The 16,052-nt window shown below is 48.3% G+C and overlaps 2 protein-coding genes and 1 long non-coding RNA gene across 7 annotated transcripts in view; 2 read left to right on the top strand and 1 right to left on the bottom strand.

Moving 5' to 3' along the window:
• The first annotated feature begins 27 nt into the window (after window positions 1-27).
• On the top strand, window positions 28-4,408 carry HIGD1A (HIG1 hypoxia inducible domain family member 1A). The gene is made up of 4 exons (XM_083822960.1): window positions 28-411; window positions 658-850; window positions 2,432-2,566; window positions 3,282-4,408. The coding sequence occupies exons 1-4, from the start codon at window positions 43-45 to the stop codon at window positions 3,329-3,331; spliced, it is 747 nt and encodes a 248-aa protein (XP_083679086.1). The 5' UTR covers window positions 28-42; the 3' UTR covers window positions 3,332-4,408.
• Window positions 4,409-4,673: 265 nt separating this feature from the next.
• CCDC13 (coiled-coil domain containing 13) overlaps window positions 4,674-16,052 on the top strand; it is a 34,978-nt gene continuing 23,599 nt past the window's right edge. Inside the window, exons 1-4 of one of the 5 annotated variants that reach the window (XM_083822961.1) lie at window positions 4,674-4,845; window positions 5,611-5,834; window positions 10,249-10,397; window positions 12,658-12,800. In XM_083822961.1, the coding sequence (XP_083679087.1) occupies window positions 5,617-5,834; window positions 10,249-10,397; window positions 12,658-12,800 (510 nt within the window). In that variant the 5' untranslated portion in view covers window positions 4,674-4,845; window positions 5,611-5,616. Of the gene's footprint in view, window positions 4,850-5,610; window positions 5,835-10,248; window positions 10,398-12,657; window positions 12,801-16,052 lie in introns of those variants that run through there. The other 4 variants (XR_014579196.1, XM_083822963.1, XM_083822962.1 and 1 more) reach the window with 4 other exon arrangements.
• On the bottom strand, window positions 12,807-15,721 carry LOC310893670. Its single transcript, XR_014579198.1, has 3 exons — window positions 15,377-15,721; window positions 14,915-14,999; window positions 12,807-14,308 (listed from the first exon to the last, which is right to left on the bottom strand). It is a non-coding gene; the product is annotated as an uncharacterized lncRNA (long non-coding RNA).

Raw genomic sequence — 16,052 nt, 5'->3', positions numbered from 1 at the left:
AAAATTAGCAGCCGAGGAGCACGTTCACCCCGCATCAAGCGCATGGCCGTCTTTTGGCGCGCCCGCCGCCCGGGGATTCCCCGCGCCTCCGTGCCACCCCGCGTGACGTCACGCCCTGCCCCGCCTCTTGCCCATATAAGGACTCGGAGGGCGGCCCGGCGCCGAAATGGCGCCGGGAGGAGGCCCCCCCGCGCTGCGGATTGGCCGGCGGAAAGCGGGGCGCCGCGCGGGGCGCTGGGAGTTGTAGTTCTCAGGCAGGACGGGGCGCGACGGACCAATGAGAGCGGGGCGGGCGGGGCGCGGTTGGCCAATAAGAGCGGGGGGGCGGGGCGCGAGACCGGCCGGTGCCGGAGGTCGGGCGCGGAGCGGCAGCGGTCCGAGGGTTCGCGGGTTCGAGACCCGGCGGGGGCGGTGAGCGCGGGGCCGGCCTGGGGGAAGCAGAGCGGGGCTGGGCTGGGCTGGGCTGGGGGGGAGCGGGGCCCTCGGTGCCCGGTTTTTGGGGCGGTGGGAACGTGCTGCTGCTGCTTGGTTTTTTTCCCGTTCTCCCCCGTTCCAGTATGTCAGGGTCTCGTTTCCCGAAATTTCACTCGAATTAAACCAGCTTTGTGCGGCGCTTCGGCTCAGCTCTAGCCCTTGTAAATTGTTTTGCGCTCGTAGGATCCCCGGGGGATTTTCCTTCCTCCGAAAATTTCTCTGCGCTTCTCATCCCTAAAACCTCCAGGGAGGCTCCCCGTCCTTGCAGGCACCATGTCGTCCGGTCAGGAATCCGTGTTCTCCGAGTATGAGGCGGAAAGCAGCCAGACGTCGAAGCTGCTGCGGAAATTTAAAGAGACGCCGTTTGTGCCCGTCGGTAAGATTAAGTGGGGGAAAATGCGGATTCATTGGCAATCTCCTCCTGGGGGATCAATATGGCAAACACGGTCACCTGCCGTGAAAAGGAAATTGCTCTGAAATGACTTCCTCGTGCAGGGCTGGGCTGTAGTAACAGCTTCTACCTGGGGTGGTATTTGCTCCCAAGGGGAGGGAGAAATCAATGAGGCCTCTCATCTTAAACAGAGCACCCAGAACCTAGAAAAAAGAAAGTTGTGAGTTTTAAAAAAAAAAACATGTTTGGGTGATCCTGGTAGGTGGTGAGGATGGTGTCTTGTTCTGGAGGGACTGGGAGCTGTGTGATCACCACACGGTGACTTTCAAGCTAACAAACGCCCAGCCAAAAGTATCCCAAATTCATCCCACCTCCTGAAGGTTTCACCTCTTTGTGGCCATCCCTTAGTCCAAACGCTTTTTCCCACTAGGTTCAGTGGTTCCCCAGCTTAAGGGTGGTGTTAAAATCCTCAGCCTCTCTGCTGAGACCTGAAAAAGCCTCGAGGAGAGGGTTGTGTGCCCTGAGAACTTTCCTCTGATCAGGAACTGCCTCTGATGGGAGATGGGTTTTGATTTCCAGCCGCCTTAAATGGAGGGCGGATGGGTCAGTCGGGGTGAGCTGTTCCTTGCCAGCAGATAGCTGCTGGTTTGTGGTCACAGGACTTTGTTCTCCAGCTCACGATGGACTCGGCGAGTCCAGCTTCTCCCAGGCAGATTAGTGGAGTTTACCTTCAGCCTGAGTTAGAGCTAGCTTGAAGGCCCTAGAACTCTTAATTTGTATTTAATGAAGCTATTGTGTGAATCACGCACAGGGAAAGGGTGTTTGGTCTCAACTGGAGCTGGTCATGCTCCTGTTCAGGCAGCCAAGCTGTCTGGGTTCTCGGCAGTAAAATACACACAGCCCTTAAAACTTGGCAGCTTTCTTTGGGTTATGTAAATAATCATCCTAAATGCGGAATAAAAGGGACTGGGTTTGGGATATTTTGCGCACTGCTGTTCTGTGAGAGCATCGGTGTCCGTGGTGGGAATTGGCACCGCCTGGGCTGTGTTTGGTCTGTCCAGGCACTAAAACGAACGGTGTTGCTGAACCTCAGACCCACGGTGTGGGACGAGTGACTTAGAACTTGTCCCGGTGAAAGCACGCCAAATGTGACAACCCAAAATAACACCCTCGGCGGGCAGGTGGCATGTCGGGATGCACCCGTGCACCAGCAGCACTGAGTGTCCTGGCTGAAGCCGAGCGGTGTTCTGGTGTGAGGTTCCTTCTAAGAAAGTGAGCGGCGCTTGTGCCCTCTGAAAAATACCAAGGAAACTCCGTGACACCCTGAGAATGTACTGCCAGAGTCTGCTGTCGCGTTTTAACACCAGCGGAAATCATTGTTCTGCCCGCTGTGTGTTAAAGGAGATGGCACTCAAGTGAAAGCAGTAGGAAGAAAAGGGACCTCTACGCAAAAATAGCGTTGGACAAAACCAGGCATAGTCCCAGGATTTCTTGTTTAGATAGATCAATGCTACTGAGATGTCGGAGGTGATTTTTACTCATAGGAATGCCTTCCTTCCTTTGCAGGGATGGCTGGCTTTGCCGCGGTGGTGGGCTATGGGCTGTACAAACTGAAGCACCGAGGGAACATGAAAATGTCACTTCACCTGATTCACATGCGTGTGGCAGCCCAGGGCTTCGTCGTGGGAGCGATAACGTGTGGTAGGTACCGAGCAGGAGGTTCTTGTCATGGGTCCTTTGGGTCATGTAAACCCTCTCACACCTCTTCTGCTGGTGGATAACATCGGCATGTGTTAAAAACGCTTGGGGTGGAAACATTCAGGCTACTACATATAAATATTTATGCCTCTTTGATCACTCTTCCTAGACTTCACATACTGTTTAAGTACATATATTCAATATTAAACTCCACTAACTTTAGGAGTAGAAGTTTTGACCACTTTTTAGATGTGGACAGTATGTGTGGTTCTACAGATACGGAAATTAGAGGCAAAGAAAAAAAGGCCATCTGCTGTTAATATTTTCCCTTGAAAATATGTTGCTGTTTCTGAACTTGATGCACTGGAAAGTCAGCTTCCTGGGTCTCATCTAAGTGTTTCGGCTGTGTATGTGTGCGAATTTATATCCCATGAAACACTGTTTGCCTGTACTGTATTCCCAGGAGGTAAAAGAGCAAAGCTTGACTTTGGCTGCAAAGTGAACTAGAGTTGGCTGGGGATCTGCATACCACTAAACTAGGAAAAGTTCCTGTGTATAAAGAATTCTGTAGTGTTCATCATGGCTGTTTAAAGAGAGGATGAAACAGAAGAGTAAGGGAAATATTACTTTGGTTTCTCAGAACTTCAGTGTTCAGATTTTGAAACCCTTCATTTCATATTTAACCCAGCTTTCTAATACTTTTTTTTTCGTCATGCAGGTGTGCTGTATTCAATGCTACGGGAGTACGTGATAAAGCCCAAGGAATAATGGAAGAACCTAAACCTCTGTCCTGGTGGTGGCCTGTGTACTGCAGCTATCAACTTAATATTGAGGGGTTCTTGAGGGAAAAAAAATACGTGGCTTGAGAGAATTGCCCTTTATTTTGTGTATGGTACGCTGTCCCGAGGCTGGCAGTCTAAATGATTGCATAGTAGGTAAAATGGGTATCAGGGTCTGGTTCTTTTTGATTTACACTACTCTATCCCAATTTTTAGGGGATATAGTAGAGTACAATCACTTTATCTTCCCCTTGAGTGTTAGCTCAATCCTGCAATTGGTGACTTCTCTTGCTGCTGTTGCCCAAAGTGACAAAGTTTGAACTAGCTTCTCTTAGGTAGAGGCCCCATCTGTAAGGTAGCATTGAGAATGCTGTGAATGTTCTGCTGTCACTTCCTGTCCTGTATATTTGTCAGCCTCCAGCTGTGTAATTTAGAAGCTTCTAGCAGCACTGACTTCTAAAACATCGAGATACCTATAGACATCTATTTTATTTTTTTATTTAAGGCATAAGATAAGTACGTGGTGTGTTTCAGCTATTTAAATGTTATATTTATTAATTGTTAATGAAAACACCGGCTCCCTATTTTTACTATAGGTTTTCAGATGCTTAGATTACTGTATTTTGTAACTTTATTTACAGTGTTCTTCTGAGTAACATTTAAATGTAACATTTAAAATGCACTTTGATTTGTTCTAATGCTTTTAAAATATGATCTAGCTCTGACTTTTGCAGTACCATTCCCCACAGAAGTTTTAAAACGTTTGAATCTGAAAAGCCGCCCTCATACTTTGTGAGGCGTAAAATCTTTCTCTGCAAAGCGCCAGTGTTATTTTACACAGGAACCCCTTGAATCTCTTAACAGCAGTCACAAAAACGTGTTCATGAAGCAAATTTGTAGAAAACCGGCAAGATTTTCTCCGACAAGCTTACATTCCATGGTAGCAGTGTGACAAGAGGAGGTATAATAAAGCAAGATACACCCTGCACCGGTGTGATTTGTTGAGAGCAGCGTGTGATATGATACGAATAAAATATGATATGAATAAACAGCCGTGAGCAGTGGAGACAAGGAGCTGGTTGAGTTTTGACTGGGGATTTATGGCGGGGCTCACCCTGTGTGCAAAACCTCCGGGGTGGGGGTGGGTGGGGACTGTGTGAGGGGGTACATAGGGATTTAAAAAAAAAAAAACCCCTGAGAGGGCAGGGGGATGCTATGGAGGACCCCAGCCCTCCCTCAGAAGGGCGGAACGGGGGCGGGCAGAAGGAGCTGCGTTCACCCGTGGCCGCCCTACAGCCCCGAGGGACGGGGGGGGGCAAGGGCGCTAAGATGGCGGCCGCGCTGAGGACAGCGGCGGCCGGCTCAGGGCGCATGCGCGGCCCGGGCCGCCCGCCCGTTGCTATGGCAACCGTGTGAGGCCGCGGCCTAGCCGGGAGCCTGAAGCCTGCGCCCGGGCCTTGCTCCGGGGGCGCCGCCGCCGGGCTGGGGGCTGCGGGGGGCGACGTAGGTGGGCCCAGGGGGTGGGGGGAGGCGGCTGGAGGAGGTCTGGAAGGGAGGGAGGCGTGGGCCGAAGGCTTGGGGCTGAGGGAGGCAGCGCAGCCTGGTCAGGCCCCTGGGGGCAGCCATGCGGGGACCCCCCCCCGCCCCGAGGGGAGGCTGAGCTGTGGTGGGGCCCTCGGGACCTGCTCCGTGCCCGTGGGTCACGTTGGGTGGCACTTGCTGCTTGGAAATTGAGGGGAAAGTTGTAAGCCGCGCTGCTGGTGTTTAGGATAAGCAGAGATCTCTCATTATCGGTCCCAGCTTAGCCCCAAAATGGGGGGATTTGGGTCTTTTTTTGAAACCTGGGGAGGAAGGCTGCATGGGCCTGAGCCGCAACCAGCCTGCGTTCCTTTTAGTCATAAAAACTAGAAGTTGCGTGGTTTGGTTGCTCTGTTTGCTTGGGTTTTCCTCCAACTTGCTCTTCTCTAAAAACGTTTCTTTTAAACAGATACGTTTACAAGCGTTTTAAAGCATTGCTTTTTGAATGCTAGAGCGAAAAAGACCTAAAGGCTTTTCTGCTTGAAAGCCATTTATGGAAAAAAAGGGCCCTTAAAGCGAGGCCGTGAGGCTGAGGAGCGCAGTGGCTGAGAGGAGGAGGAGGAGGTGGCAGGGAGACGGCAAAGGTCAGGGTGGAAAAACTACAAAGCAGCTGTTAGAAGAGGATGTTTTGAATGCGATGTTGATCTCTGGTCTCTGTTGCTCTTCATTTTCCTCCTGCGATGCTTTTAGTAAACCATGGAGTCAGACATCAAAGCACAGGAGCATTTTAAAAGCCAGTTTAAGGCTCTTCAGGAACAACAGCAAAGAAAGCTGCAGAATCTAATGGAGAGGAAAAAGGACAAGCAGAGCAGTCAGAAGGTTAACAATGGCAATGCAAAGGAGACTTTCGGCATCCCGAATGATCTAAACCTCTTTGAAACAGAACAACCTGTAACTGAAGATGACAGCAAAAGGTAAAGGTGTAGCAGCACTGTTCCCTCAGGAGGTCACAGAACTGTTTTGCGTATGATCTTATGAAACTCACACTAAGAGAGCACTTTGTCCTCATGTGTTAGGCTTTCAGTAGCCTGAGAAGACTCTCACTGTCTCTGGTACGTTTAGCCTCAGAGCACTGTTAGGTGCTCTTTGTTATCCGAGTTTCACAAACGAAGAGCTGAAGGAAGGACGGAGGGGTTGAGGCGACGTGCTAAGGGCAGCTGGGTGCCATCTGCCCACCTCCAGTCGCTCCACGATCACTAATGCCCTTTGAGCTGCTGGTTAGCTCCTGCCTCGCCTTGTAAACAGGTTTCCTACGCCGATAATTTCCAAAGACCAGTGTGTGCAACGCGTCATGCAGCTAATGGGTACAAGCATAAGGCCTGCAGCCCAGGACAGTTATTCCCACGTCTCTGTGCAGTGTGACATGATTTAGTAAGTCAAAAGACAGCCACAGGAGGTGAAATATAGGAGAGTCTTATAGGTGGGGTTGCCTCACAGGTAAGATACTTGACAGGGATGTACAAGTTAGGGTTGTAAATCTTCCTGGTGGCAAGGGTTTGGGCCTTACCTCACCCACTGGTGAGTATCTGGATTGCCTGGACGCTGGGCATTCTGCTGTGGATCTTCCTGAATCTTGCTTTTGGAGCTGAGTGCAGAAATCAATTTCCTGGCCCAGATTTGGAACCCCAGCTCAGATCATTCATCCTCCTTCTAGGATGTAGTCAGTGTCTCCTTCCGACCTAATTAATTTATTTTCGCAGACTGGAACAGGTCTGGAACTGGACACATCCCGGAGGTGTCTGCAGTTAGCACAGCGTTGGCTGTTCTGGGATTTGCTCCCTGTTAGTGGCGAAGGCAGCCTAAGAAATTCCTGCTTCTGCTCTCTACTTGCGCCTGTGCCGACACAGCTGTTTTCAGGGCTGTGCTGGAAATTGAATTCACTTTCTGGGGCAAGGGTAGTTTTATCTCGGGTCATTCCAGTGATCCAGATTACAGCTTTAGCCCCACAAGCTGTTTTATTGGCGTCACGATAGGGTGACGTGCTGTGGTACATGCACTGAGGTGTATACCTTTGAGACAGTTTTCCCTCCCAGAATCCAGAGTGGGAAGGGCACCTCTACCGAGGTTTATCAGGCCACTAAGCAAGGTTTATTGGGCCCTAAATGCTGGTCTTCCTTCTGTGTTACTCTGGGCAGCTCCCTGATCAGCTTGTTCTGAAGATCGCTTCCTTGAATGCCTGAGTACAGAAGCTGCAGCAGAGCTCCTGTGATGATGCAGGGACCCTGGGAGCGAGCCCACTGAAACTTTCAGGTGCTTCTGGGAGCGTGGTGTTTGTACAAAACAGGGAGCTGAGTGTCCAGGAGTAACCTGGTGCTCTCCTCCTTGCGCCATCCCTTCCCTCCTTCACACACAGGTCCCTCTCTGTGGCTGGCTGATTGGCCAGTGTAAGCTTCTGCTCTGAGCTCTGCCAGCTGTCCTCGTCCCTTCAGCATTTTCTCTGATAGCATGTACAGATCAGCGAGGAGATTTGAATCAGTTTTTTCTCTTTAAACGCAGAGGGAGACTCATTCCCACATTTCGGGTGTGGATTTCTTTGGGCATTAGGGCTTAGGAGCTCCTGTAACATCCTGGTGCAGCGAGGTGCAGAGCACAAGAGAGTCCCAGCGACTCTGGGGCTGCTTCTCTGCCACCTACAGTTCAGAAACTGAGGTCTGAGTAATTCAGGAGCTGTTGCTTGCCTCTGCTTTCAGCAGCACTGACTCTTCAAAGCCCCGTTTTGACATAGCAGGTGTAGCACGCTGCAGGTTTATTTGCGTTGCCCTTTGTTCAAGTACATCTACGTTTGGCAGAAGAGTGGTTATGAGTGTATCAAATCCAATCAGGATTTGCTTCTGGAGGGGATTCACCAGGATGCGCGGATGCTGCTTTGCAGGATTGCCAAGATAAGACGTTAGGAACACGTTTCAGAGAACCAGGGCTCCCTCCGTATGGTCTGCAGCGGCGGCGACTTGAGCGTGGCGGTGCTGTTTACAGCAGTGCCCTGAAAGCATTCTCTGCCCAGAAGTCTCCCTTCCTCTGAGCCTCGGGAGCTCATTTTTCCATCTTTCTGTTCCTGCATCCAAATTTTGGTCAGGCAAGCGCTTAGCTGACATTTCAGTCCGTCTTTTTGGTTTTGTTTGTGTGCGTGCGCGTGTGACTTTATCCTCCCTGGTGTGTTTGGTGCGTTTCAGATTAAGTGATTTTCCCCATCATGTGGAGAATCCCTAACAGAGCGGGGAAAAACACTGAATTCCAGTCACAGCCCTCGCTCACAAGCTTCCCCAGCTCTCTTCCCCTGAACTGCAGTAAAACAGGTTGGCTTTCTGTGGCCTGCTGCTTTTGTCTGACTTTCCATTGCTGAACCACTTGGGTAGAACCTCCTCTGTAACGCGTCGAAGTCTCTCAGAGGAGACTCCAGCTCTTTGCAGTTGGGATTTCCATCCATTTGTTACCATGTGGAAGCCAGCTCCAGGGCAGACATCGCTGACCAGGTGTGCCGGGAGCTTAGAACCGTTTTTTCGTGTTAGTTCCGTAAAGGTTGAAAATGTTTCTGTGTATCCCTCATTAAATCTGCATGGTTTTGTTCACTTCTGTGAGTGGTACATGTGGGAATAACTTAGTTTTGTCTTTTCTCTGCTTAGATTGCTGCTTTCTTTCTTCTCCTTTGTAAACAGCTGCCTTTGATCTCCCTTTGATTTGCAGCTCTGGAACAGACGTGCACTGCTTAATTACGGATTGTGAATCATCTTATAAATTGACTGTGCTGTTTGTGACAGTGCTTTAAGGGGTCATTTATTCTGACATGCACACATGCAGCGTGCATTTAACAGCTAAAGCCCAGTTTGAGCCAAAGGCTTGCTAAAACTTGAAGAGAAAATATGCAGGTGGCTATTGAGAAAGCCGACATCCGGCTGTGGTTATAGAATCACAGAACCATTAGGGCTGGAAAAGCCCTCCGAGATCATCTGGTCCAACATCCCCCTCCCAGCAATGTCACCACCAAACCATGTCCCCAAGCACCACGTCCAACCTCTCCTTGAACACCCCCAGGGACGGTGACGCCACCACCTCCCTGGGCAGCCCGGCCCAACGCCTGACTGCTCTTTCTGAGCAGAAATGTCTCCTCGTTTCCAACCCGAACCTCCCCTGGCGCAACTTGAGGCCGTTCCCTCTCGTCCTAAACGCTTTTATCCCTCTCGTTATGCTTATATCCACAGCCATACACTGGAACAACTGGCCTACATCCAACCCTCTACGATCACTCAGGCTGCCTGCTTCCTGCTTCGGCTGCAGTCTGGAGCAGGCCCTGTGTAGGCTAAAGGTGTGGGGCTCTGATTTAACCACCAGAATGTAGCTACCCAGGTCACGCTGCAGGTAATGGGAACCTAAGGCTCAGTTCAGCCGCCTGCCATAGGTGCCTGGTGGTATTTGGGGTGCCCGAGGGTACATCAGGAGCATCCCCATGGGACTCAGACAAGGGCACTGCATCGTTTCTGCTGGCCTCACACAGGGGGCTCTGATAAATCTGGGGCGTCTCGGGTAGATGCCTGCGTGCCCATGGTTTGATTGAGCCCCCGCGGCCCTGATTTCTAGATTGTACATTTGGAGGAACCATCGTGTGAGGACAGCAAAGAGATTAAAGTTGTTCATCCTCTGTGTGCCTGAGAGAGATGAAACCCATAAATGTTACTAAATGTACCAAAGAATTGGAGGAGCGAGGCCATTTCCTCCCATTCAGAGGGCTTTTTGATATTCTTTGTTCTTAAATGAATTCCAAAAAGTGACATTAACAATACAAACTGATGCTAGGCCGTCCTGGTGGGATACCAAAAAAAATCGGATGAGGACACAGGCAATTGGCCTCTGGTGAATTGCTCTGAAGCGTTCATTTTTAAAGAAAGAACCTCCGTAGCAGCTTTTGTAATTTATGCTCTGTTGGATTCTAGTGGCTTTGGTAAGCAGAGGAAGTAAAGGCTGAATGTCACAGATGCTGAATGGTAAGCCTTCCTGCTTTCCTCTGATGAACCAGATAAGTAAGAATGAGTGAGGTGAGACTGTACTGTAACCTTAGGAGCCCTAAAAAGATACCTACTCCGTGATGTTGTGCCCCAGAAAACGTGGGGAAATGCAGAATTTTTGAAGAAGACGTAAATGAACTGAATAGATCAGGTATCGGATGATCAGCTTCTGTTCTGACCTGAGGTTCAGGATATTCTGCTTAATTCAGTAAACTCATTCCTGGTGAGCTCAGCTCATCCAGCACACAGTCTTTTCCTTTTATCTCTGGAAGCGTTGTTTTGAAGCGCATCATGGCGACGTTTGTTGTCGTTACGACTTATTTTCCCCCAGGTTGCTTGAAGTTGAGAACGAGCAACTTCAGGAGCAGCTTCGAGAGGTCCGGGATGAGAACTGCAGGCTGTACAAACTGGTGAAAGAGAAAGAGTTTGAAATAAAGCAACTCCAGAAAAAAATGCAGGAGGACAGATTGGCTTTGTCAGGTAACCACGGGAGCTTTGCATTCACGCCGCGTTAGTTCCGGGGTTTGCTTGATGCTGATGACAATAGAGGCAGGATAACGGAGTCATTGTGAGCCAAATCATCCTCCTGGCAGAGAAAGAGTAATGTGACATCTCTTCGATTGCTTTAGGCTTAAAAAGGAGTATTTCACTCACATTGTGCTTGCCTCCATTTACTCTTCTCTAATAAGCTTCTGCTAGGATGAACCAAAATCAGCTCTTTTAACTGAGAAACAACTGGCCTCTGAGATTTGGTGTTGAGCTTGGCAGTAATTTGCCGTAGCACCGAAGCCTCTTGTCTCTGGATTTTGGAAATCGACACCTGAGAATATACTCACATAGTCAACACTTTGTTGCTGCCTAAACTTGCAAGGATCTAAGCTGATGCTGTTTGGCATTTGCAGTTACCTAAACATTGACATTTCCCTCTACAGGAGAGTCTCACGGCTTTGTTGGCCGTGAGGAGCTCCTTGCAGTGGTTTGACGTGATAGCACACACACGTGGCTTGGCGTGTGTGTGCTTAAGGTCTGCGTCTTACTCTCCTTCAGTTTCATGAGCTGCAAAATACGAATGCTGCTGCTCCCCATCTTAGAAAGAGAGCTGTTGGGAGGACCAAAAGATGTCTGAGGTTTCCGGGTCAGAACTGAGGCACAGAATATTGTTATTGATAATGATACTTCCCTTTAAAGAAGTGTAGTGCAGTGGGGATACACATTAATCCCTGCTCTTCACAGATCTTCTGCAAACTTACATTGATGAGCACAAAAAACGATGACTCTAGAAGCCTTTGTATTAATGTCAAGGAGCAGTGTTAGAGGTTTTCTCTGCTACACAGTGTTAAATTCCTTATTCAGGCTTCTTTTGTTTAACTGCCTGAACAGGACACGTGCAGCACGCTGGCTGAACGAAAAGTCCAGCTTTGAAAGCGGTTTGGGTGTCCTTTGAAGGCTGAACTGTGCAGTTGGAACCTCTTCCACTGGGTGCCACTGTTGTTCAGGACAGCAGCGATGACCAGGCCGGTAGAGAAGGGGAAAATCAGCAATAAGCGAAACCAAATAATGCGTACGCCTCCACTCATAATAATTACCTGTAGCTTGTGTTTAGGACAGGCAATAGGCTATTACTGGGTCAAAACCAGGAGCCAGAAATGCTGCTGCAGCTTCTTGGCTGACTGAGATGCCAGCTGGTGGCATTTTGCACCATGCCTTAGCTATCTACTTCGGGGCAAGAGACCCGGACACATTTCAGGGAAAGCAAGAGCTTTAATTAAACACGTGCAATGCATTCGGGGGCCATCACGTGGAAGGACGAGCCTGGGTTTTGGTTAGTTTCGTGTGTCCTGTGATCCTTAGCGGCCGTTATTTGTTAGGAAAACTAAGGAAAAAGTAGCTTCTAGATGAAAGAGGGAGCACATCAGATAAAGAAGATCAGTGGAAACTCTTAAAATAATGAGCATTATTTATGCCAGACATAACTTGTGATTGCAGGCTGGTATTCATTGCTGAGCTAGAGGTTTTCTTGCATGCCGGATGCAATTATATCGATGTTGCACTTGGGCAAGAACTTTTCTTCACCTGTGTGATGTTAACAAAAGCCAAGCGGCACAGAAGGCAGTCCTGGGGATTGCTTTCTCGGTGACACTGCTCAGCCCCTCTCTGAGGAGGAGGAGAGTGAAGTGTGTGTTTAGAGGAGCACAGTAATACAGTAAGGCTGCGTGCGTTATCGCGAGGGACTTATAAATAGGCACAATGAAATTTCCTGGCTGTTATCCAGGAGTCAGCTGTAGTAGTGCTCCTGACCTTTAAGGACAGATGTCTAGAAAAAGTTTGCACCTCTGTTTCGGTGACTCCTCCAGGAGTAAACAACCAGCGCAAAACAAAACGTTGTCTTTTTCTGTAACGTGCCACAAACGCCACAATATGCCACGAGCAGAAAACCACTCTCCCCTTTCTGTGTGTGTTGCTAGAACCACTGGTATGGCCTCTTCACGTGTGGCTGTTCCTACAGCGTGAAACACGGCTTTGCTAGCCGCGGTGTGACGCTGGCTCAAAGGGCCAGGCAGTCCAGCTGGATCAGTGACGCCTCTTTTCCCTCGCTTACTCATTTATGTGCCTGGCACAGCGCTGGGAGAGACGGCTCAGACAATAAAAGTACACTGTGCGGTGGACAGAGAACAAAAGCATTGTCTATTCTGAATCTTGCCTGTAAGATATGTCCTTTGCTTTTATGTGTGCTTTTCAGGGACGTGTGGTTTAGCGGGGGACGTTGCCGCTGCTAAAATCGTTGAACTGGCCAAAAAGAATCGTGAGATAACTGCCGAGACTGAGAGCGAAAAAGCCAAAGTGAAGCAACTGAATAACAAAGTCAAAGAGCTGGAGAGAGAAGTGAGGCATTTTTCTTGTTCTTTTTTTTCTCAAAGAAACAAAGAAACCCAGTTTTGGGGACAGAGCAGCTGTGGGTTTGATTCATGTTGCCATTTTGAATTTGCTCTTGCATTCATGCTTGCTTTGAGTTCTTGTCATTTCTTTCCACGCTGGGAGGGAGGGATGAATGCCCTCAGCCATTTCCACCTTTGCAGAAAGGAGGAGCTAGGAGAGGCTATCAGTAAGCCGAGCCAAAATAATGAGCCAAAGATGTATGAAATGCCGGTTAGCAACATTCGCTTGTATTTGAAACACAAATAGTGTAAGTGCTTTCTGAACTGAGGCGATAACGAACTATGTCACTTAAGACAGAAAATCTTCACTCAGCCGGCTGTATTCTTCTGGTTTACTACAATGTTTGTATATAGGCTGACCTTTCACAGGACTAATTTCCCTCAGGTGACTGCTGAAATGAAAATTAGATGCCCCGATGTCAGTGTTTACTTTGTTCGTTGGCAACTACTGATCTTCCTTGTGCAGTATTGGTAATTTTTTTGATCATTTTTAGGGTGTTTTCCTTCGCTTTGCCTCCTCAGAAGGCATCATTTAAATGTATCGATAATGTTTATCGCTCTGTCTGACAAGTGCATTTTGACTCCATCTTTCACAGTCATTTATTTTCATGAGTCATTCAGCTATCTGAATTGGATCCCAGTTACCTGAAAGATCAAGACGTGGTAGATGCCAGATTTGAGAACTGCATAAATCCAAAGAGCTCAGAAGGGCCTTGTCACACAGCTGGCAGGCTGGCTAAGAAATACCTGGTGTAGCTGAGGAGCTGTGAAGTTACATAAGTAGGGGAGCAAGATGCAGATAATTTTAAGAAAAAATATCTTGCTTATAATCCTCTATTATAGAAGTGTAAAGACCATTATTCAAACAGAAATGTAAAATATTGTAAGGTATTGACCTAAAAGAAAGGAATTGCAGACGCTTCAGGAAAGAAAGTCAAAGTAAACAGAAATTCTCAAGAAACTGTGCTGGTCAGGGCAGAGATAGGCACCTCAGGTACGAACTAATCTGTTCCTTGGACACCAGCACCATCAAAATCAAAGACAAACGAAGTCAACCTGTCTCATCTGCGATAGAAATGAACCACAGTTGGGCCCCAGTGAAGCCATGCCCTGGTCTGTGTTTTCATCGAATCACAGAATCATCAGGGCTGGAAAAGCCCTCAAGATCACCTGGTCCAACCATCCCCCTCCCACCAATGTCACCACTAACCCATGTCCCTAAGCACCACGTCCAACCTCTCCTTGAACACCCCCAGGGACGGTGACGCCACCACCTCCCTGGGCAACCTGTCCCAACGCCTGACTGCTCTTTCTGAGCAGAAATGTCTCCTCGTTTCCAACCTGAACCTCCCCTGGCGCAGCTTGAGGCCATTTTCTCACAGACTCCTTTGGGATGGCTCTTCTCCAAACCATTGATCATTGGCTCAGTTTTGGGGATGGGTTTGTTCAGAGGAGCTGTATGAAGATGTGAAGGAAGGGTAGGATTAAAGCAGTGCTCGAGAGTGGGAGGTACCTATCAAAAATGTTGAGTGAGGTGTAAGGAGAGCTATCACAGATAGGAAGCTGCAGATACTCACATCTCTTCGGTAACTTTTACGCTAAGCTGATGAGACCCACTCATCTTTTTCCATTGATTATAGAACAAGACAACTAAAGCACAATTCAGTTACCCGCACAAAGCATAGAAGTACCATTTGAGGTGCCACTTGACCTCCCAGACACCCGTACAGGGCTGTAGGACGTGACAGCACCGGCACTCTGGGTGCAGCAGCTGAGGGCCTGCTAATGTCACATCCCTTGGGCACCTCCAACAGGACCAGACACCCGTGTGGGGCAAAAAAGAGTCCGCGGTCAGTGCCTCTGCTTGACCTAACATAGGGGTCTAGTGTAGAGTGAGCTGAAGAGTAGACTTCCCTGATTGTATTGATGAGACTCCATTAATTACGAATAGAGAAGCCCACGCTGAGAAGAGGAAAAGTGTTAATTTGAGAGTTGGATCTCATCCCATATGCCTGCTTCTAGATGGCTTAAACTCAGGGAAATGAATCATATTGACAGTACCTTGCAAACACGTCGCAGGGTGTACTTTGACCAGGGGAAAACAGTGTTATTTCACGTCGTTGTTAGCTCTTCGCTTGCATGAAAGCTGCAAAATATGGAAATCATAAGCGTTTTAACATGGATATGTTCCCACAAACAAAATGCAGGGTGTGGTCGTTGAGCAACCGCTTAGCAAAGAGCAGAACATGAACAAAGGCTGCAAATGGGTGTTGGCAGAAAACATCATTGAAATGTGACCCAGCAGCTGCCACCACTCGCTGGAATTCCTGACTCTTGGTCCACTGCCTAAACAAATTTATGAACTGGGTAGAAGCGGTGGTTGGTCTATGCAAGGATTTATTGCAAAGAAAGGTAAGATGGCCCTGAGTTGCGCTCTCTGGTTCTCCAGATACGACTTCAATGAAGAAGCTGTTCCTTACAGCCTTCTTTTATTCAGGCAAATAACCAAGATTTTGTGCCCACCTCAAAGAATGAAGTCCCATCCCTTTAAAGCAACACTTCCCAGCCTTTCCAGCTCCAAACTCACTGCGCTTCGGTCCAGCAAGAAGTCTTTGCAACCTCAACAGAGGACATGATCCCAAGGAGTAGGGGCAATGTGTCTGCCTTCCTATTCTGTGGCAAGCAATAGCAGACGTACTCTTTACCTGTTGAGAAATGCTACTTCAGAGATATCCCAGCTGATGAAAAAGAGACTTAACATCATTACTAAATCTCAGCTGCAGGGCGTTAGGTAGTCATTTCTCCTTTTAGGTTCCTCTGGTGAAAAGAGCTGTGTGCTTTTTATTAAATATCCTGTGATATTCTTGAAAAGTGAGTAAACTGGCTTCCAGAGACAACATCCTGATCTGTACTTCATTGAATCTGCGTTTATATGTATACATTCTTATTTTATGAACCTGTGATGAGAAAATCCCCCAGAAATACCCGTAACTGGTCCCATCTCAGCAAGTCAGAGACATTTTCCCTGAAGTTATTTCGCAGTGAAATAACCCAGGCTTCTTTGGGAAACATTTCAGGAAAAGGCTTTTCTACTATTTTTTTATAAAAAACAGGGGGAAATGAAGTCTTTTTTTTTTTTTTCTTAGAGCAGATAAACATCCAGGATCATTAAAATTACCATCGTATTTTTTTCTAATTA

This window comes from Anser anser (genome assembly GCF_964211835.1).
Source record: "Anser anser genome assembly, chromosome: 2".
Lineage (NCBI taxonomy): Eukaryota > Metazoa > Chordata > Aves > Anseriformes > Anatidae > Anser > Anser anser.
This window is presented reverse-complemented; position numbering and strand designations above follow the sequence as displayed.

Bases quoted from the DNA above. Each gene is read 5' to 3' on its own strand.
- HIGD1A (XM_083822960.1), top strand. From the start codon at position 43: ATGGCCGTCTTTTGGCGCGCCCGCCGCCCGGGGATTCCCCGCGCCTCC. The intron at 851-2,431 runs GTAAGATTAAGT...CTTCCTTTGCAG, and splicing joins GACGCCGTTTGTGCCCGTCG to GGATGGCTGGCTTTGCCGCG. The intron at 2,567-3,281 runs GTAGGTACCGAG...TTCGTCATGCAG, and splicing joins CGTGGGAGCGATAACGTGTG to GTGTGCTGTATTCAATGCTA.